Source organism: Chiloscyllium plagiosum, chromosome 32, assembly GCF_004010195.1.
Source record: "Chiloscyllium plagiosum isolate BGI_BamShark_2017 chromosome 32, ASM401019v2, whole genome shotgun sequence".
NCBI classification, from domain to species: Eukaryota; Metazoa; Chordata; class Chondrichthyes; order Orectolobiformes; family Hemiscylliidae; genus Chiloscyllium; species Chiloscyllium plagiosum.
The window spans coordinates 14,193,865-14,216,148 of NC_057741.1; the positions used below are offsets into that span (position 1 = coordinate 14,193,865).

Consider the following 22,284-nt stretch of genomic DNA (forward strand, 5'->3'; position numbering starts at 1 on the left):
GAAGAGGACCCTCAGCTCTGAGTTAAACTTAACTATTTCAACGTAATTTCGACAACAATCAACAGATTACTCAAGTGTGCACTTACAATGTACTGTCTGAAACTGATTACAGAAGTGTGACACTAGCAGCATAACTTAATACTGCCAATTTCACAGCAGTGGAACAAGTTCTATGTGAGACTGTAAAACAACAATAACAAACAACCTATTCATGGAAAGCTTGTAAAATTTATGATAAATACAAATAACTTGAATATTTCCACTTTAAAGTGGAATTGTTCATTCTTAAAAGCCATTAAATACAGATGAACACAAGCAACATGAAACAGGTGAGAAAATATCTTATGTCCTTGCATTGATCTCTTCCTGACCAGCATAAACAAAGACAAAACATGAAAAAAATTCAGTAACGTCGCAATACAACTCCAAAGCAGTGACTTAGCCTGATTCTAAGACATAGCTATGACAACTTCTCTGGAGAAGAGAGTCACAGTTTATTTAGATTTGACAACACAGAGGACAATTCCAATGTTACATCAAATCTGATTTGAGAAGTGCCCAAAGAACCTTTGTATCTCTTGTGTATGCTTTAAATATATCCAAAGTTGAGTCAAGTGCATGGAAACGTCTATTTCAACTTTCAATACATTTAACAATTTGGCATCAACTCAACTATTGAAATCCAGGTGGATTCAAGTATCTGGTTCAGTTTCATAATTAACCCCATATTACACTTCACTAAAACAAGTCAGCCTGTTGAAAATAATAGAATTTTCACAGCCAGGTTACTCTCCAGATGTATTGTATATAAAATTATTAATCTGACTTCAATTTCACAAAAGGAAATGATTTCATTCAAAGCACAAGAAAAGTTCATAATCAAAAATATTTTGATTTGATAAATACTCACTTAAATATGGCGGCTTGTAAGGCGCACGTGTGTTGGGCAGAAGTGCATCATATTCTTTCTTTTCTAAATTAGATGGATGTGACTTTTCTTTTCCAAATGTAGAGAAGGATTTCTCTCCTGTCTGCTCTGGAGCTTCATAGACCTCGGTGTCAGGCACAGAGTCCATGCCAGGAACATGCAGATTGCTGCGGTAATCAGGTCCTTGACGGCCATCCGTGGGTACAAATGTGGGCATCCAACAACGATCTGAGTGTCCCAGTGCTTTACACTCTTCTGTGCAATTGGAAAAGAGGTCAGCTCCTACAAATGTAAGTCAAAACAAACAGTATTAGGGACATTAACCTTCTACTGAGGACTGCAGGATGCCACTTCAATATTTGGAAAGAAAGTTCTAAGAGGTCGTTGGTTATGTATCAATATTTCACTGGAGTCTCCAATATATTTGCTCCCACCCACGAAACTCCTTCAGTACAAATTTTCACAATTTTACTTTAATTCTGTTCTGTACACTGAGATAAACACCAAACAGCAATTGACCACAGAGTGATTTATCCTCCAGCTTTCACCCCATGAAATAATGAACAAAGATCTTCCAAACACAGCGCTACTCTGAGACAGGAAGTGCCAAGGACACATTAAAATTCAAATGAGCCTTCTCTCTGGACAATAGCACTTACAGATTTACCTACTGTGAATTTAAACATACACTTTTTAAAGGAAATGTTAATGCAGACAAATAGAAAGATCAAGTTTGTGTCCTACTCACTTGTCATGCTGATGAAAGAATGCTTTTGCACTCCTTTTCATATTATATATAAAGAATGACAACTATCATATCCAGAGTGACTATGCTGCAGGCACTACTTACAATACAGACAATGATATAGTTCTAATTACAGATAAGGATTGCACATTAACATAGTTTGATGAAGGGCTTTTTCCCAAAACGTTGACTCTCCTGCTCCACAGATGCTGCCTGATCTGCTTGCTTTTCCAGCACCACACTCTCAGAACTATGTCATGCACCAGTAAAAATGCCTCATTAAGTTATCTATTACAAGATATGGTGTGCAACAGATTCTAAAGTCACTTTGGACACTGATTTACTGCATTGTGTTCTGCATGGTCAGAATGTTAGATATGCTGCTTGCCAGGATAGTTAATGTCAGTTGTAAGAACAATTCCACTTTAAATGATAGGCAGACTATCTTCTATTTAGGTAGCTAAATTCTTTTTTTCAGAAGAGTGCAAAAGTAATCCTGTGATCTTAGGTAAGCTGCATCTTAAAGCTTTGCACCCTCTCTGAAATGAATATATTAATTTTAGCAATTTTCAAGCAGGTTATTACATGATAGGGCTGGGATTTATTCTTTGCTGAGACCAAAACTGACATAGCAGATTGGTTCCTGTTGTGCACCATGCCTAATTTCCAATTCTATTGCAGTATGAAATAGCCAGTCACTCCCCTAATGCCAGATTTGATCCAATGCCGAAGTTAGATTTCATCTTCTGTAGCCTCAACCTTTGCAATGTTTTCTGCGTTACTCAACGATACTCAATAAAGCAGCAGATTAATTCATAATTCAGGGCGACTGAACTTATTGCTAAATTTACACTAATTTTCCTTGAAATGTAATGCTTGTTTGACTGTATAACAATGCCAGCAATAATGAGATTGTGAATTGAACAATTATCTTGCACTGTAAATTCCCACCCAAGATGAAATTTTTTCAGATTGTCCAAATTTGTTTCATGGATACATTATTTCAAATATTCAACTGGCAAAGAGTTGATACTAAGCAGAATTGAACTTTTTTTAATGTTGTGGATATGAAGGGTATTATGTAATTGTGGAACAAAAATAAAAGGATATTTGGAATGCAAAGTGACTGTGTTTAAGTTCCTTTCTTTTAATTCCTCCAGTACACTGAAATTTTTGGTAGTAACCATGCAGGAAATTTTATTCAGATGAACAACTAGGTAATAATGGCATGAAGACGATTGTCACAATTTAAGTTTGCTGCCTGTAGAAAATCAAGGGTTACAGAAGAAATTTGTGACAATAATTTTGAAAAACCCTGCAACGATAGCTCTACATTTTTCAAAAATGCTGAGTTTTCTGCCTGAGATCTTTAACACTATTCATTTTTGTTTCCTCCAGTTGAACACACGGGCATTTTTTTAATCAAACAAAAATTATGCTGAAGCACTCTTTCAATTAATACAAATGAAATTTGATCTCTTTGCATGGGGAATATCCAATCCAAGTAGTCATAATCTATCAGATTGGAATGAAAATTGGGGCAATGATCATTTTTAAGTCGAAATGCCACAATACTCAACCAGATAATAACTGATTACATGACTTGAAGTCAAATTTTGATGATCGTACAAAACCTTCACTTATATTCCATCATAAATTCAGGAAAATATCCCCCGCTGTCTCACAGATGTGTGAAGAAGAAAACATAAATATCAAAATTACTTACAGTTTCTGAGTTCTATAGTGGCTCAGTTGGTAAAAAGATCAAGAAGCTGTGCTTAGAAACTAAAAATATGCCTGCTCCAATTGCCAGATGAGTTCACCTGAACCAGTATAGCAGTACTACAACTGACCTCAGCATCATGCTCTACAAAGCTGAACAAATAACTACATCTTCCATTTCCATTATGATTCAACCACCCAGCTACTTGAAAAATGTGTCTATGTTATGCGTATGTGTTTGCTGAGACTAGGTGAAGTCAGGACTGAGCTTAATTGATTGTCAAATAGGCTACAAATAATGTCTAATTCATAACTGAAAAACAATTACTTGAGTGAGCTACCAGAAGATAGTACAAATTAAACCGGGGATATTTTCAGTATCTAATAAGAAATATCACCATAAGTATGGTCTCCCTTCATTTTTTTTTTGCTTTTCACATGAGGATCATAATTCTTATTGGAATATCATCTCCCAGGTATTGGAAGTTCTCTTGGAACTGACCTAACTAGACAATCCCCTAGATCAATTCCTCCTCACCTTTGCTGACATTGTTGTTCATGACAAAATCTGTCTCAACGGATGCCAGCAGCTCCTCTTTACCTCACAGAAGTGCTCAACCTCCATGAGAAATTAATATTTTATTCAACAATCACCCTCGGTCCGGAAGGAACGCTGTCTCGTTTTCACTGAAACAGTTGTAAATGGTATAAATGATAAATAAATTATTACTCTACTCTATCCATCCTGTCCTCTCCAAATGTTCACATATATATATTTTCATGATATTTCAACTCTTCATCACCCAGGACTACTAACCTAAATTGTATCACCTACACAACTAGTTCAGCTCAAAACAGCTGACTCATGCTGTCAAATGCTATAAACAAGTTAAATTATGAAGATTAATACATTTTACATTGAGGTCTGAAGCTCCAATAGTAAACCAATGTATGGCTTAGTACCATATTGGATGTATGTACACAGCCATCAACTTGTAAAATTCTAGGCAATTAAGTACTTTGAAATATCTCCGCTCTGACCATGGGTGAGAGCAACTAATGCAAAAGAACAATGCATTAAACTTGGATCAGTCTGGATCTATATGAATGAATGATACATCAAATTATGCTCTTACACATAAACTACCAAAAAAGTTCCAACTCCAAGAGTTTTGACTTTAGACAAGAAGTACTCCTATGAGAGACTGTAACCTTCGATGTCCATTTCAATTTTCTTCAAATTTTTCAGCATTTATTTCTTTTAAATAAACCTTTCAGAACACAGCACAGTAAACTTTAAAAGTAACACCAAACTTTATTAATTTAACAGGTTTGACTTGACAGACAGGAAAGATAATAAAGTGCAAGATTACCCTCAAACTTCAGGATGGACCGTTGCTAAACATCCATGAGGTATGTCGAACAATTTTGTTGCAAAGGAGGAATATATTTATGGATGGTTTGAAAAGATACATTCTTATCCCTTTGTATTGAACACAATTTTCCTTGCTTACTTTAAATATGCATTTTCCCCCTCCTACCTTATCATTAGGTTAATCTAGGCCATGTAACATGCCCCAGGCATGAGGGAATATAAGATTCTCCCAAAGCCTACTTGGACAGAAGATATATAATGACAATTAGCAGTGGCTCATTACCTTAAAGCAGCACCTTCTCAGACACCTAAATTTATTTGACAAATTTGTTTTGATTTGACAAATTCTTAATTTCATCATTGCTATTTTCTTTACACAAAGTCCTTGGTTTAAATTAACACTTCAAGTTACATAAGTGTACTATTGCAATTCATAAGTGCAGCAGAAATACTCTTAAAACATCAGGCAGACAGAAGGGGTCTTTACAGAGTATATCCACATGTCAGTACAGAAGTGAACATAATTGCTGAATATTAGGTGAACATCTCTAACAAAGTTTGTATGAAATGTTCTTTCGTTTCGGACTGTGTGAAGAACTAAGTGATTAGTTTGCAAACATATCAACTACATTCAAATAATTGGTAGCTAGTGGACATGGTCTACATTGAGATTACTGTTTTGATTCTTTTCACTGAAATGTCTTCCTTCCAAGATCCAAAGAAAAGTCTTCGACAAAAGTATTCAGCAGGAGAATAGAAAGCAAATCAAGAATAAATGTTTGGAATGCTTTAATGCCATGCCGTCAGGATCAAATGTCATGTTCTTTACTTAAAAGTATGCATGCCAACAATTACCTTTATCCTTAATCTTTAACCATGTAATCCTACAATTACTTCCTTCTGTGGAGGCCTAGCGTCTATAGGGTATTTTGTACTAACTCAACACTTACCATATCCTTTCTATAATGAACACTAAAAACATCTAACCCTAATTAATTTTTCTCTCCGCAATTTACTATTAATACCAGTTAATTTCACTTGTACACAGTAAAGAAAGATTAAGTGTAGTTTCCCAGATGGAGCACGATTAGATGCTAGTGATATAGGACATCATTCAGTACCCAATTCAGTTATTCTCTTACTACACATTCCCATAAATATATAATCTATTATTAATGAAAACTGACTGTGAAAATTAGCCATGTTTTAATCATACACTTTCACTGTCTTCACAGGATAAGAAATGGAATGATAAGAATGATTTCAGACCAGGAGGTTATTCCCATCAGGAAAGGCTGAACAGCTTCAGGATCTTCTCTGTACAAAAAAAAAAGGTCTGATAGACATCTTTGATACTAATTGTTAAGGGGTCAGAAACTTAAGATATTCACAAGTCAATCCAAGGAGGAATTCACGAGAAACTACTTTATTCAGAGGTGATTAGAATCTGAATCACCACAAGTTCAGATGAATAGCACAGAAACATTTTACCCAAAGTTAAATATTGCTTGTATATTACCACAAACTCTCTGATGTACCTGCTATAACTCACTATATCTCAGTGTAGATTGCCTATTACATAGCCTTCCCTGTTGTACCTAATATATAAATTTCCATTCCCCACTGTAATGGCCCCTCCCATGTATGCCTGTTACATCAATGCCTTTTCCATAGTGTAACTGGAATATCTCTCCCCTCCTCTGATGAACCTGCTATATTTCCTTCCTCTGCTAGTGTACCTCATATATCGGGCCTATGTTTCCGAATCTGTCCGGTGTATATATTCCCCCTTGTCCTCCCAGAGTACATTATTCATCATATCCTTCCCTTGTGTACAGAGCATACTGTATCACAGAGGGATTACAGGAAGAGTGTGCAAATGTCATTTGTTCAAAGCTGGGCATGAAAATAAACCCAGCAACTGCAGATCAATCACCTTAACCTCAGTGATGGGAAAGCTTTCAGAACTGATCATGCAGGACAAAATGAAGTTCGTTGAGCAAATGCAAGTGAATTGAGAAAAGACAGCATGGATTTATTAAGAGCAAATAATTGTTAACTAATTTGCTTGAGTTTTTGTTGAGCTATCAGGGAGGACTGATGAGGTTAATCCTATTGAGGTGTCATGAATGGACTAAAAAAAGGCATTTAATAAATTGCCACACAACAGACTTATAAGCAAATGAATAAAAGGGGTGGTGGCAACATGGGTACCAAACTTGGTTGAGTAACAGGAAATGAACAGTAGTGATGAATGTGTGTTATTCAAATTGCAGGGGGGTTTATTGCAGAGTTTCCCATGGATTTGTATGAGACACCTGCTTTTTTTGATAAATATTACTGACCTAGACATTGATGTCAGGGCACAACTTGAAAATGTGGAGATGATACAAAACTTTGAAGTATTGTGAAACATGATAATACTGGCGGAGAATTCCAAAAGACAGAATGGTGGAACGGGTGGATAAGTAGCAGAGACAATATAAAACTAAAGAGTACATTCTTAAGGGGCACATAAACAGAGGGACCTGAGTGTACTTATACATAGATCATTGACAGTACAGGTGTAGAAGTGGTTATTAAAGCCTACAACATTCTCAGCTTTCCCCAATAAGAACACAAAGAATGAAAGAAAGGACATCATGTCAAAGCTATAAAGAATGCTAGTTGGAGTATATCCTTCACTTTTGGTCACCACTTCTCAGAAACACAGGAAGGCATAATGATGGTGCAGAAAAGATCACAGGAATGGCTAAAGAGATTAGAAACTTCAGTTACGTAGGAAGTTTGTAGAGGTTAAGATAGCTCTCCTTGGAGAAAAGGTGGATGAGCAGAGACGTACCAGAGGTATTTCAAATGGTAAGGGTTCTGGGCAGAGTAGAAAGGAGGTAACTGTACCCACTGGGGAAGGATTGACAAACAGAGGCACAAATTCAAGTTATTGGGCAAAAAGAAGCAATGGCGACACAAGAGAAATGTTTTACATGGCTAGATGTAATGCACTGCTTTTAAGTGTAGTGCATACAGGGTCAATTGGGATTTTTAAAAGGGAACTGGGTCATTATTTGAAAAGTAAAATGAGTCAGACTATGAAGCAAAGGCAGGGATGTTACAATAGGTGAATTGGTCCTTCAAAAGTCCAGCTCAGACTTGACTTGCTGATTAGTCTCCTGTGCTGTTAGGGAAGAAAGAAAATAATTTGGTCTATGGGGTTAAATTAAGGAGGATAGGAATATGTTTGTAAGGAGCATAATCACTGACAGAGATCTTCTGGGTTGTAAGTACTTTGTAAAACATCATAAAAAGATTATATATCCAACTTCTATTGTAAATACAAACATAAAAATTTTATGTAGGAAAGGAACTGTGCACTGGTAAGATCATTCATATTTTATAGATTCAAGTGAATGTTTCTCATCTCTTTCAAATTCTTTACATTGGAAGTCTTTAATCAAGCATTTTCATTTATCACAAATTCAATCCAAGAGAATTGCATATGCTAACCTTCCAAATAAATGGACCTTCTTCTCAAGTTACAACTGTCTATATTTAAAAATAGATAGCTTTCACCATTTGATACATTATTGCAGAAATTACATAAATTCACCATCAAAAACTAACTCAATGTAAATGACAGAAAATATGATCCTTACATTCCATGAAGGATCTACACTGTAACGTAATATTTTCACTTTGTCGATGATGATTTTCTTAGCTAAATATGAATGGCAAAGTACGCATTGGTTATCATTTTCATTTTGTGTTAAGTATTGCAGATTTGAGCATTAGGCTATATTCTAGAAATGTATTGAAGAGGGATTTCAGTACATTCATTGTTTGATGATCATAGTTTTACCTCCTAATGGATGTCTGCAATATCCTTTAAAAATATTATATAATACTGTAGTTAACAGCTTCTAATTACAGAGATTGTATGGCACTAATATTTTACTTTAATACTCCAAAGAAATTGTCCAAGTTTGAATGCTACTAAAATAGGAGTTGATTCATTCCTGTGACATGTTTTCAATGTAGTTAACACTGTTCAATATTCATGCTGTAACTAATTGCAATTTCTATTTTACTTTATCAAAGGTTTTTTCCACATTGATAAATCAAGGTTTGTTTTTGTTGTCATTGAAGTTTTCAAATAATAAATCTTGCTGAATCTTGGAACACTTACTCAAAAACGTTTAGCAAAATGGCATATCTCACGAGATGTACAATCTAAATATTATCAGCACTTTAGCGTACTGTTAATGTGCAACAGTGGAACTTTTAGTTCACATCTAACTGTATTGACCTTGATTTCAGAGTTTTCAATTCCCAAGTACCAACTTGGCTTAATTGGATGAAGACTAAACGACCAAAAAAAAAGTCCCTGTTTGCCAACTTGCTAAATTTGCTGCTTGATACAAAACTGAGCCACAGTTTCAACTGGCACAGTTGGCCTCAGGAAGCTGAACTAAAATAAATAGCCAGTTTGCCTGTATCTTCCAAATACTCTAACATTATTGTGAGCTATGTTTGGAACTTAGTTGAGGTTATGATCAAGCTCAACAGCAGTGTTTCTCCCATGCTTCAATAGTTTCTGGTACTTCCAGTTGAAACTCACAAGCACAGATATCATATGACAACTGTGGTCCATACAACACAACAGTATAGGTCAATCAATGGACAATAATGAGATAGTTAAGAGGTAATACCATAAAGATAAAAAAAAGAAGTAAGATGCAATTGTTGGCAACTTAATTCACCACCTCAATATTAATAATGTTTGATGTTGTTATGTTTACAAAGCAAAATCGTAAGGTGACAATGTTCTTTTAAAGCTTCATTTTAGGTGCTGGCAATAGGATTGCCACAACAGAACATATTCTGCAATCTCAGGTTAATAGGTCCTTTTGAAATTTTCTTCCCATTTAAATTTTGACCTTAAGAGGGCTTCACTCTAAAGGGTAAGCAATCTTTCATTTTAATTAGGGTGATTTGTCCTTTAAAAACACCAAGGACAAGTGAGCAGCTCAGGAAGTTTGATGCTTCATTCCCAGCCAGAAATACACATATTCCAGTCCCAGGGCTCCCTACCACTCAAACTCAGATGCCTCAGTTGGTTGAACTTCATCAGTTCCCGACCAGACCCCTAGAAGAAGTGCTATATGGAAGCAAGAAGTTCCATTCCCGGGGAGGGAGTATGGAGGAAGGGAAAAGAGAGAGAAGTGTCATTGTCCAACGCACCCTGCTCAAATCGCACCTCCTGCCAGCCGCTCACAGAGCTGCATTGACGGCAGTCGTAGAGAAGTCTGAATCCTGGACCGTCCTGCTCTCCCCCAGCTGGAGGAGGATGCACCTCGGTGAACGGCCTGCAAGGGGAGAAGACAGGAAAAAATGGAAAGAACATTTTAAATAACTGGGGGCACCTTATTAGTGGGAACACTTTACAAGTCAAAATCACAGTGGAATTCACTAATCAATGTCCATTAAGGTCAAATTTTAATGTGCATGACAATGGAACACTGACATACAAAAGAAAATGTCAGTTGTGAAGTTCACTGTCAAAGCACTTTCAAAACGACAGTTGAAAAGATTATAAATGAAACTGATTATTTTTTCCAATGACTTTTGCACAATTCTAATTTGTTTTTACATTTAGATTTAAAAGGTCCCTGCTGATGGCATTGTTGGTGGAACCTTACAAGAGGAATTGCCGTATCTTTTGGAAGGATGAGCAGTTCTACTGTAAATATGTATTGATATGCTGATTACACTAAGAGAGGTATAAGAATCGAGAGACCCAAGGCCCAATTAAGAAATTTCCTGCATTGTTGGAAATACCATTCTCACTCACTTCATGTTATTAAGTAGGAACTCTCCATTTATAAAATGATTAAAAAAGAAGTACAACAGCAAAACAAAAATCCACTTCGAGTCATAGAGAAGTACAGCATGGAAACAGACCCTTAGGTCCAACTCTTCCATATGAACCAAATATCCTAATCTAGTCCCATTTGCCAGCATTTGGCCCATATCCCTCTAAATCCTTCCTGTGCATATACCCATCCAGATGCCTTTTAAATATTGTAATTCTACCAGCCTCACAACTTCCTCTGGCATCTCATTCCATACACGCACCACTCTCTGTATGAAAAAGTTGCCCCTTAGGTCCCTTTTAAATCTTACCCCCTCACCCTAAATCTATGCCCTCTAGCTCTGGACTCACCCACCCTAGGGAAAAGACCTTACCTATTTACCCCATCAATGCCCCTCATGATTTTATAAACCCCTATAAGATTACCCCTCTGCCTCTGACACTCCAGGGAAAACAGCTCCAGCATATTCAGCCTTTCCCTATAGCTCAAACTCTCCAACCATCCCATGAGCTTTCTTAACTACTTTATCTACCTTGCACACCAAGGTCCCTATGATCTTCGGTGCTTCCCGGGGTCCTACTGTTTACCATAAAACATAGAACAGGACAGCATAGTAACATGACACTTAGATGATTGACAGGCCTTGGGGAGTCAGGAGGTGAGTTATTCACAGCAGTTTTCCTTGCCTCTGACTTACTCATGTAGACACTGTATTTATACGACTAGTCCAGTTCTGTTTCGAGTCAATGGTAACCGAAATGAATGTTGACTTTCACAATGGACTGTTATAGAATGTCAAGAGGCAATGATTAAATTCTCTCTTGTTGGGGATGGTCATATTCTGGTATATGTTTTTAAATTCACTTTTGGAACATGGGCATCACTGACTCGGCCAGCAATTATTGCCTACACCTAATTGTCCCTTGAGAACTGTCTTCATGAATTGTGGCAGTCCATATGTTGCAGGTTGACCCGCAGTTCCGTTAAGGAGGCAATTCCAGGATTTCAGTAATACTGAAGGAATGGTGAAATGTTTCCAAGTCATATTTCCAATTGGCATGAACATCATTTGCTACTTGGATTTTTTTTTACAATATTTGGACATGGGCTGCTAGAGCACTGACACTTCAGTTTCTTTTTTTTTCATGAGCCTTTGGTTCCAGTCCTCCTAGTCCGGATTTGTTCTTGCCCACTTGATGTCAGTTCTCTGTCAGTTGATTACTCTCACTCTGGATTGACTAATATTGTTTTCCATGGTTTCAGTAATCTTGTAATGGTGTGATCGCTGTAGTTTAAATGATCCCCTACTGTCATTGATCTACTTGGCCCATCTGATGCTTAATTTGAATAATTTGTTAATCCCAAAAACTTTTCTTTGAATGATTTCAGAGGTTTCCTGACCTCATGAATATAAACTAATTCAAAAGGACTAAACCCAGTTGACTCGCTCAGTGGCAAACAGCAGAAGCTTAGTTCCTTCTGACAACTGTGAGGGTATGAAAGACATTATTGCTTTGCAGTTTTGATGGAACCTTTCTAAAGCACCTTGGGTCTGCTGGTGTTATGCAGATGAATATAACTGTAATGTACACACAGTACTCATAACTTTCTGAACAGTTTCAGACATGTAATTGGAACCTTTATATGACTGTATCTCCAGCAAGAATTTATATTGAATGAAGACTGGATTAGTTTCTCATTTTGAATATACTGTTCTATGTTTTACATTAGTGGCAGAAATTAAAGTCTGATGGAAATTCAGCTTGCTAAATGCCCTGTAGCATTTTAACCACTAGTGGAAGATGAAATGAGTATAACAATGAAGATATTTGAGGTTGAAAGATGTGAAGGCAGTAAGTATGTCCTCAAAAGCAATCTTCCCGTTCCTTATCAGCACTTGTTATTTAGAGATATTTGCACCCCCCCCCCCCCCCCTCAAAAAATTAAATTGAACAGGGAGTCTCCATTTTCTGAAATGAAATTTCCTAAGAAGATTCATTTACCTAAAAATGTTTTGCCTTAAATCAAAAATGCTCTCATCTCGGATGTTCATAAAACTGATCCACTTTATCGTCAAATTGCGAGTTAGTACAAGCATAGGAAATGAACAGATGTATGTAATATAATTTCATACTAGCTTAAATAGCTCTGTCACCAACCTACCAGTGCTCATGCTACTGAAGTGCCTACAGCCATGTAATTAAACCTCGCTCTCTATTTACAACCTGCCTCTTCTCTCCTCTGGGACCTCCACTGAGGAGATTTATCAAGCACAATAAAAAATAAACTCTGTGCCGACAGAAACAGGTAAAACACTTACTCCTCTTACAAGCTTGTTTCAGATATCACACGCCTGTCACCAAAAAACTGTGATGACACTGAGAAAAAGCATTGACATCGAAATTAAGACATGAAAACTAAACCTCGCCACCATATGGCTGATGAGCACAAGGTGAAAAAGACAAGAGATGACAGCAGGCATTTCTGCACAAATATAAGAGCTTTTGTTGTTAGTCCGAGCCCTCTCAAAGATAAATTTAACACTTTTGATGTGACTTATATGTTGTTTATCAAGGAGAGACATAAGGGTCACATATCTGTGTGACAGAAGGGAAATTGGCTTTGTAAATAGCTGTTGTATATGCTTCAAGGAAGGGGTTGAAAGTGTAACCATATAGCTTTCGTAAAATATAATCATGGAATGGTAAGGGTTTTACACAAAACTCATCATCCAGCGTTTCTTTTGTGTGGAGTCGATCATGCCAAACCCACAACAACCCATTTAAGAAGATATCTCTAAGCATTTAAAAAATTACTGATACATTAATAATGATTCAACTCTAGGAGGCTTTTGGAGAATAATTCTGCTTTTGGAGAAGTAGTTACCTAAAATGACCCAATTAGAAGTATTTTGCATGTCATTTTAGCAATGCCATAACTTTGCCTAATTTGGATTTGCCTTAAGGGGCAGCTGTCCTCTTAAAAATCACGCACATGTTCAGAGGAAAAGCATTCCCTACAATCCTGTATTTAGCCACACTGCACATCCTCCTGTGTTTATACTTCAGTAGAAGTGGGCAGTATGTCAATGACTTCCTTATTTGTTTATGGCAAAAAAATGTGCTGTACTGTGCATGTGGCAATCTAATGTTACGAATCCATATCTGATGCCTAATCGTTCAATAGGAGAGTAGCAGACATATTCTATAAATAGTATTTCTTTTTTGTTTCTCACAGTGTAAGGTAGATCCTACCTGATCCAAGAAATGAAGCTTAAAATAACAGCATGCAGTGGATTCATGAATGGCTGAACTGTAACATTTAACCAAAACACATTCAAAACTCAACTAAATCCAGGGCTTGAAGGAAAATGTGTATCATCACTATTGCTATTGCAGTGGATTTTGTCCATTGCATCCTCCTTTCTATAACTAAAACTTATAACTTCTACTACCTCATTCGCATGGATATAATTTATTCACCTGACAAATCGGGCAGCATCCAAGGACCAGGAGAGTCGATGTTTCGGGCATGAGCCCTTCTTCTTCCTGAAGAAGGGCTCATGCCCGAAACATTGATTCTCCTGCTCCTTGGATGCTGCCTGACCTGCTGCGCTTTTTCAGCTCGGATCTCCAGCATCTGCAGTCCTCACTTTCTCCTGACAAATCACCATGATTTTAAATTACTGTTTGACAAAATTTGACTAAAAAGCAAGCAAAATTATGATTGTCAAAAACACGCCCATTTTCTTATCTTGCATTGTGCGTTCACATCTTTAATAAGAAAAGATTTTTGTATGCAATCAGTATACCAATCAAATTCAAAGCGAGATTCAGTCTGGCATCATTAGCTCAGCAAGATGGATTGGGCGATTAGAACATTTATTTAGCTACATGGAATGGACTGGTATGATATTATCAATTTAGCAATAATGAATGAGATTGTGGTACAATTTGTCTTAGCAAGCAGGCAGGGCTCACTGTACACTGCCACTAGAACAGCTTGCTTGTTTCAAAGCATATTTGTTCACTAAGCTTGCCATATGTAACCAAGTGCCTCCACTTCAGAAAAGAAAAATTAAGGCAGGGGAACAAGGAAACAATGATCAAAGAGAGTTAAAACAGAAACAAAGCAAAGAGGACAAAAGAGGTTAAAATGGCAGTCGCAGTGTTGGCAGGGAAATAATTCTACAAAACCTGGTTTAATTATTACTGAACTCCCCTGGCTATTAAAACTATTGAGAGCTGCTTTTATTTAAGGAACATGTATTCAAGTAAACCAGTAGCTAGAGTGTTTTAATGAGAAATAAATAGGCATATAAATCTACACTCCAGCAACAAAACATGGACTTTTAAAATCAATTGAAATCACAATGGTTTCATATATTAAAATTAAGAAAACATTTCGATGTATGAAATACCATATTCTTAACAAAGTTAACCAACACTTTCCAATTATCTTCACATCACACATTCATAATGACTATTGATAATAACAGGGATCAAACAAATTATGAAACTAGAAGTTTATGATGTGGCAAATAATGCTGAGTAGAATTTTATGTACCAGTCTCACTGCACTGATTTCTTATTGAATATTTTACACAAGATCAACTTCTTGAAAACTATTAGAAAACAACTTGCTCACAGCTGTTTGCTGGTCTGGCTATCACCTCCTGCAATTACATCAAAAACCTCTGTCCTGCCTGAATGTATTACAGTTTAATTCCAAATCATATGAAAGGCAACAGCTCTCTGTGACAGGTGATTCCCCCTAGAATAAAGCTATTATATAGTTCTGAAAAAAATCTTAAATAAACTCATAAAATCAGTCAACATGCACTGCAGATGGGGCACACAACGGGATTAGATGGTTTATGGAAAAATAAATCACAAGTGATTAGAGTTTACTCCTCCTTTGGGTTCTTGAGGCAAATACTTGACATCACTGCTTTTCACTTCAGGCATTCTGTCCACTCAAAGTCATTTGCTTCAGTCAACTCATCAAAACATCAAACCTGAGTGGTAGGGCAAAAGCTGACCACTATTATTACTATTGTCAGCTATTACAAATAGAATGGGAACACGACCGTTTTAAGTATTCTCAATCTGAGGAACGGTGTGGTTAATTGATTTAATTTGTATGGAGAAACACTCCATGCTTCTGTTTGACACGGAGGCAGATGCTATTGACATGCGCTTGTTATTGCATGTTCTATTGGCAACGCTTGTCTATGCAAACATGAAAGTGCTTTCTTACATGCAGTTGGCAGTCCAGTGGGTTTTGCACTGACAACGAAAGACTCGATTGACACGAGCTTTGTTGGTAACCAAACTCTTGCCAGGAACAGTGGAGCTGCAACCCATGTTTAAAAAAAGACAATAAACCTGAAGTTGCATCAGGTACAATTAAGAAGGTAGCACCTCTCCTTCAGCTTTTTCATGTCACCTGCCCCTTCAATCTGATTGGAGGGGATGTCCGACAAGTGTTTCAACAGTTAGGCCCGGAACAAGAAAACGGGTGCCACCATGAGATACACAAACAAAGCGACAGCAAAACACTCAAACCAAATTTGTATTGTACCACTGTAACCAGTTTAGGAGATAAACAGTTTATTTAGTCAACATGGCGTGCTACTATTGGAGCAGCTCCATGAGGGAGGGGATGCTTGGGTAGCCGCACAGTGCAGTAGTCAGTATGAAAGCTGGTGTTAGCAATGCAACTCTGATCCTTAGGGTGCTCACAGCGTCACGACTCTTTTCATCTGATCGGCGCCGCGCCAGGCAGCGAACTTGAGGAGCTACAAGTGGGAGTGGACAGTTCAACAAGGCGGCGAGGGAGGGAGGCGATGCTCGTTTATCATGCACTCATCTCTCTTCAAAATTGTTTTTATGTATAATCAGGTTAAATTAAAGAAGCTCCTGCAATGCAAATACAAGGTTTCCGTCTTAGTCCCACACCGGTAATTGCTATGCAGAAGTCTGAAAGTAAATGACTGATCAGTGAGCTGTTGCAGACTGCGGACGTGAACTGGGAACGGGATCGCCAGCATCGTGTCTTTTTAACCTAAAAAAAGAAGCCAACTATAAAGAGCACGTGTAGAGTCTTCCCGGCTGCGATTGGGGGATGTCTTGCCGTTAGATTCTGACTTTGCAACTGTTATTCAAATAGTATATTGCATTTTAACAGCGGTCTGATACTGAAAATGCAATCACACGAGTAGGAGGTCATGTCCTAAAATTCTTTCAAGTTGCCTAATGTTAATGCTGCAAAAGCCTACTGCTACTGGATCGCCGCGGTGTAGCTCTATTTCCTCCGAAGATCGCTCCTTTAGTATGGCTGACAAACGCCCACTGTTTGCTAAAATCAACAAACACTTCTTTTGTTCTGAAACCCAATCGCAGCGGGGCGAAGGTCTTTGGGGACTGCCCTGATCAACCAAGACAGAAGTCGATAGGACTTGTGGGGATGCCTCTGAGCTGTACAGCTTTGAACGGGCAGCACGTTCGGCTGTCGGTTCCGTGGTTTGTTTCTTCGATCTCCTTCTTGCTCCCTGCTGTAAAGTGGGCTTTGTGTATTTTCAAGTTGCGATAAACATACGCATTTAATAAACATCCCTGACTATTTCCCTAAATTATCAGGAAATTCCACCTTAGGGGTTTAATGTTCTCGACATCAAAACAATTCTTGCTTTTCATACCTAATGAAGCGAAACTTGTAAACTGACAAATCTTCCCTCCTTTATTTTTCAGGCCGCAGCTGATGTAAGTCACTTTCTGTTTATCCCTCGAGACTAACCTCCTGTTGTTTTGCAATATTTAAGTTTGCAATCCTCATGTCTTTCCTTCCAAATCTAGGCAGATTTTATTCTTGTTGGGTTAACCCTTACTTGATTCAAATGCTTTTGAACGTCTTTCATGTTGAACTTTTGAATCGGATTAAAACTAAACACATTCGAGACAACCAAGAACACGGAGCAAAGAAGGGACAAGTCCGGAACTTCCTCAACTTTTCCCAACTATCCCAAATCATAGAGTATCTGTGGCTTGTCTCTTCCATTATGCTTCCTACAACATATGATGTCCCCCTATATTTCAAGGAGTTAATATCACAACTAAGACAACACTGGGGGAAGGAAAACATTGTAAGTGGCATTCGAAATACAAGTATCAAATATACCTTCTACTTTAACATCCTTAAAAGCATTCAGTGGCTTGTCAATGCATGAGATACACAGAAAATATAATTATGAGTCACTTGATGCTTTCCATAGTATGCTGGTATTATATTCCAACTACATTGAAACAATGCCGCCTTTTACACTGCCTATTCATGAATTTCAAGAAAGGGAAAAACATGGGGGATGTTCAATATTAGCATCTTCACGCATATTGATAACAAAATGCTAGTAATACATTTTCTAAGGTTTCACCTGGGATAATAATGGGTTCTGCTATATTTCATGCTGTTTACCTTTGAACTTACTTCTACTTCCACCCAGTCACCCTTTCAGTCTGTAAGACCTTGAGATATAGGAGCAGAAGTAGATCATTCAGTCCTTCACGTTTGCTCAATTCAATGAGATCATGGCTGATCTGATAATCTTCAACTTCACTTTCCTGCCTTTTTCCTAATAAACATTGATTCCTTTACTGATTAGAAAGCTGTCTGAACAGCCTTGAACATACTTGACAACCCAGCCTCAAGAGCCCTCTGGGGTAAAGAATTCCACAGATATACTACCCTCTAACAGAATAAATTTCTCTTCATCTATGTTTTAAATATAAACCCCATTTATTCTGAGTTATTACCCACTGATGCTAGACCCTCCCACAAAGGGAAACAAATTATCTCCATCGGCCCTGCTAAGTCCTTTCAGAATCATGTATGTTTTAATAAGGTTGCCTCTCATTCTTTGAAATTCCAATGATACAGGCTCAACCTACTCATCTTCTCCTCATATAACAGTCTCTCTGTATCATGTACACAGTCATATCCTCTGATGCTGAGATATCTCACACTGCATATGATCTTTCTGAAAAAAACTCCTGGTTACCTGTGGTATCAGGCTAGTGAACTTTCACTGAACTGCCTCCCATGCTGGTAAATCTTTCTTCAGATAAGAATTCCTAGACTGTTCACAATATTCCAGCTGTGGTCTGACTACTGCCTTGTATAGTTTAAGCAACACTTCCCCACTTTCATACTCTACTCCATTTAAAATAAAGGCCGACATTCAATTGCCTTTCCTAATAGCTGCTGAACTTTGATGCAAACTTTCCCAAAAGATCAAACACAATCTGAGCTCTTGGGTGGGTAAAAGATATGCATTCAGGATTTCCAAACTGTAACTTTCCATCAGTACAAAAGAGGCAGGTGCTTTCTCCACTATTTTACCTTTCTCCCCACCAATATTCTTTAAATCTATGGATGAATGGTGTAAAATAATCAAGTGTGAATTTCCTGGATTCCTGAACTGTCATTTAAGTACTTCCTTTCTTAAAGAGGAGATAGTCTATCAACTTTAAGTTGTGAAGACACATCAGATAATTGATGGTCAAGGGTTTGCTTTGGATTATCTAGCTGCTCCTTCTTTCCATAAAGAGATTATTTTGGAAATTCACAATTTTCCATTTTGTCACATATTAATTGGACCATATTCTTATATGGCAATTTTTCCACACAATATAAGACAGTCCAACATCAGAGGCTATAACTTTGTGCATGTTTCTTTCATATATGAGCTATTCCTGAGGATTTCTATTGTAGAACATGTAAGTAGTACAGATTTAAATGGAGATCCATACTTATTGAGAGCTAAGCGGAGAACACCAAAATTCATTTGACTTATTCTTCCATTATAGTTTACTTTACAGGCTTGTTTGGTTTCCAGCATTCCCACAAACTGCTTTTGGGAATGGTATTTCTACCTGTTTAGTGTGTGCAATGGTCACCTGGTTTGCGGTATAGACTATCATAAGCAGTGTGGGTTCAATTCCCACACAGGCTGAGATTGCAATGAAAAAACCTCCTTCCATTATCTCCCCTTGCCTGAGGCATGGTGACCCTCAGATTAAACCACCACCAGGCATCTCTCTCTAGTGAGCTAGAAGCCCTTTGGTCTGCAAAGACTTTGGTGTCTTTGCCTTTATGCAACTAGAACCCATATGGCACACTTTTTTTTTCATTTATCTGCCCCTCCCATCCCTTCCTCTGTCCAGAAGTCTGGCAAAGCTGTCAACTGGGAAGCCCCAATTCCCTGGAATTGTCTCTTTAAACCATTCTGGCCTCTCTAACCTCCCCCACCCCCCCCAACCTTCTTAAGAACACAAACCACATCACTATTCTTCCCATCATTTTGTCCCATCTTTCATTGTCAAGCTTTGACATAATTCTAATCTGTCTTAATTCCATCTTTGTTCATGTGTATATTTCAAATTCTAACAGTTGTTGTCCCTCAGTTAAGGGCTAGCACCAACTCCAACAGAAACAAACATACCTAAAATGATCGAGGTGGCTGTTGTCACCTTCTGTGTTTCTATGAGCTGATCTCAGATTACAGTTCTAAGAATAAGAGTAATTAAGGGACATGGATTGTTATAGATCTTTGTTGAAGTATTTATTTTAATCCAGACAAACACACTAGCACCCAACTGGAGGGAGTGCATTATTTCAAACACATTCCATTAAATTAGTTGGAGCTTTTGTGCCAAAGTAACAGACTATCTTAATGTTCAGGGGAACATATTGGGCAATGGCTGACAGAGAAAAAAGATACCAAGCTGTTGCAGTCAAACTAGTTACCTAGTACTGCATATACTCGGACAATGAAATTTTCTGGTCCATTTATATTGGTTGCCTGCTTGGTGTTGTAAGTGTGCTCAAGTTGTTTAACATTACATAGTATATAAAGTGTTTATACAGACACACAGATAAGCCATTTCAAAACGCAGCATTAAAATGATTACCAGCTTTACATTGCACGACCCTAAACTTCTCCCGTTAAGATAATACAGTTCTCTCCCTTAAACCGGTTGAAACCAACGTTGATCTGATTTCCAGAATTACTTGATAATCAACGGTTTCACTGGCAGTGTTTTAAGATTGCTCAGTCAATGGTAAACACAGACTTGTGGTTCATTGAACAAGTGAACAGCTATTGTACTTTTCCTTATCTGTTGTTGGTTTGACCTCTATTTCAGACAGGCCAAAAAAAAAGCCATCCTATATATTTGAGTGTTTTTTTGTCATCCAGACTAATAATTTTCCATTTCGGGAAGGTAATGCAAAAAGGCTCTGCAGAGCCAGATAAGTTTTGCATTACTGCCATCTTCTGTGTTATGGGTGTATTTAATATCCCGACATTTTGAGAGAGAGCAGCATGCTAACCACATGCTAACCACAAATGAAACGACCCTCTCAGATTCAGTCGCCGGGTGTGGGGAATGTGCAATGGGTTTAAGAATTTTATGAAGCTCTGGGGAATTAGTTAATCCTCCCCACCATCCCCTCCCCCAGTGAGAGCTGACTGGGGACATCTGGCACAGGCCCATTGCTTTGTGTCCTTCTCAACTCCCTGACCCTGCCACTGTCGCTTCTTTCCAAATTCCATCACGTTCAACAACAAGTCAGGAATGATGGAGACGAATGCCAGTCCTGGAGGACTCGTTTCAGATTGCACATTCATTAAAGGCGGAAAAAAAATAAAGAGGCCATTGAGCGGCCGTTAGCATCAAACGTGTTTTCCATAATAAGCAGTAGTAGTCGGGTTGGATAAAAGCAACCAAGGAAACCAAAGGGGAAAGGGGAAATTAGACTGAGAATAGTTTCTTCTCGGACAGCTTGTGCTCAGTATATATATCACAAAGGAACTGGATTCGGCGCGGCGCGATGAGCAGTAAATAACACGCCACTTCCTCCATCTCGCTCAACAGAACATCACACAATGATTTTAAAGTCCGTGACTCAACCGTAATACGCATGGAATACACACCAGGGGTGAAATTTGAGCTGCTGAGTTAACTACACGTTGTTCTTAATTCAATATTCACACATCAGCATGCTGTGCTGGAATGTCCATTCCTTCACACACACGAGCACTTGGGTGGACTACTGAGAATTCCAACACAGACAGGACAGCGCGAATTCAATCATGCAGCCCCCTACTCCGAGCCTGGAGGGGGTTGCTTGTTCTATTCTCTGTTACACCGCGCAAAAAATGCATGTGTCTCTTCCCCCACCCACCTCCACTGCAGAGTCCGGGGGAGCACTTTCGAGACGCCACTAAGCACACTCACCAGAGTTCTGAGCTCGGTTCGTAGCATCGTGATCACTGTCCCCTTGTTCGCTGTCCCCGTGGCCACTGTCCTTCGAACTCACTATATCCGCCTCCTGGAAAGCCGAACTGGAAGAGAAACAAGAACCGCCAGTGTTAGTACCCGAATTCAAACGGGGCAACAGTGAAAACTGCATGACGTTCCGGATCGAGTAGGTGCTCACCTGTTAACTCGACGGGGCCTGTCCACTAGAAAGCTGAGTTCCGTCCGCTGGTGTTTAATCTGTAAAGCAGGAATCACCAAATCAATAATCGTTACTTATTAAGTTGACAACCTGAACCGACATTAACACGAGGAAAGAATCCGGC

General features: G+C 38.2%; 1 protein-coding gene across 2 annotated transcripts in view; it reads right to left on the minus strand.

Annotated features, from left to right (window-relative positions):
- The window catches only part of LOC122539346 (protocadherin-10-like), a 56,485-nt gene that overhangs the window by 29,041 nt on the left and 5,160 nt on the right, over nucleotides 1–22,284 (minus strand). Inside the window, exons 2-5 of one of the 2 annotated variants that reach the window (XM_043674090.1) lie at nucleotides 22,140–22,198; nucleotides 21,938–22,044; nucleotides 10,009–10,133; nucleotides 1,123–1,210 (exon numbers count right to left, since the gene is read on the minus strand). In XM_043674090.1, the coding sequence (XP_043530025.1) occupies nucleotides 10,039–10,133; nucleotides 21,938–22,044; nucleotides 22,140–22,198 (261 nt within the window). In that variant the 3' untranslated portion in view covers nucleotides 1,123–1,210; nucleotides 10,009–10,038. Of the gene's footprint in view, nucleotides 1–910; nucleotides 1,211–10,008; nucleotides 10,134–21,937; nucleotides 22,045–22,139; nucleotides 22,199–22,284 lie in introns of those variants that run through there. The other variant, XM_043674089.1, reaches the window with a different exon arrangement.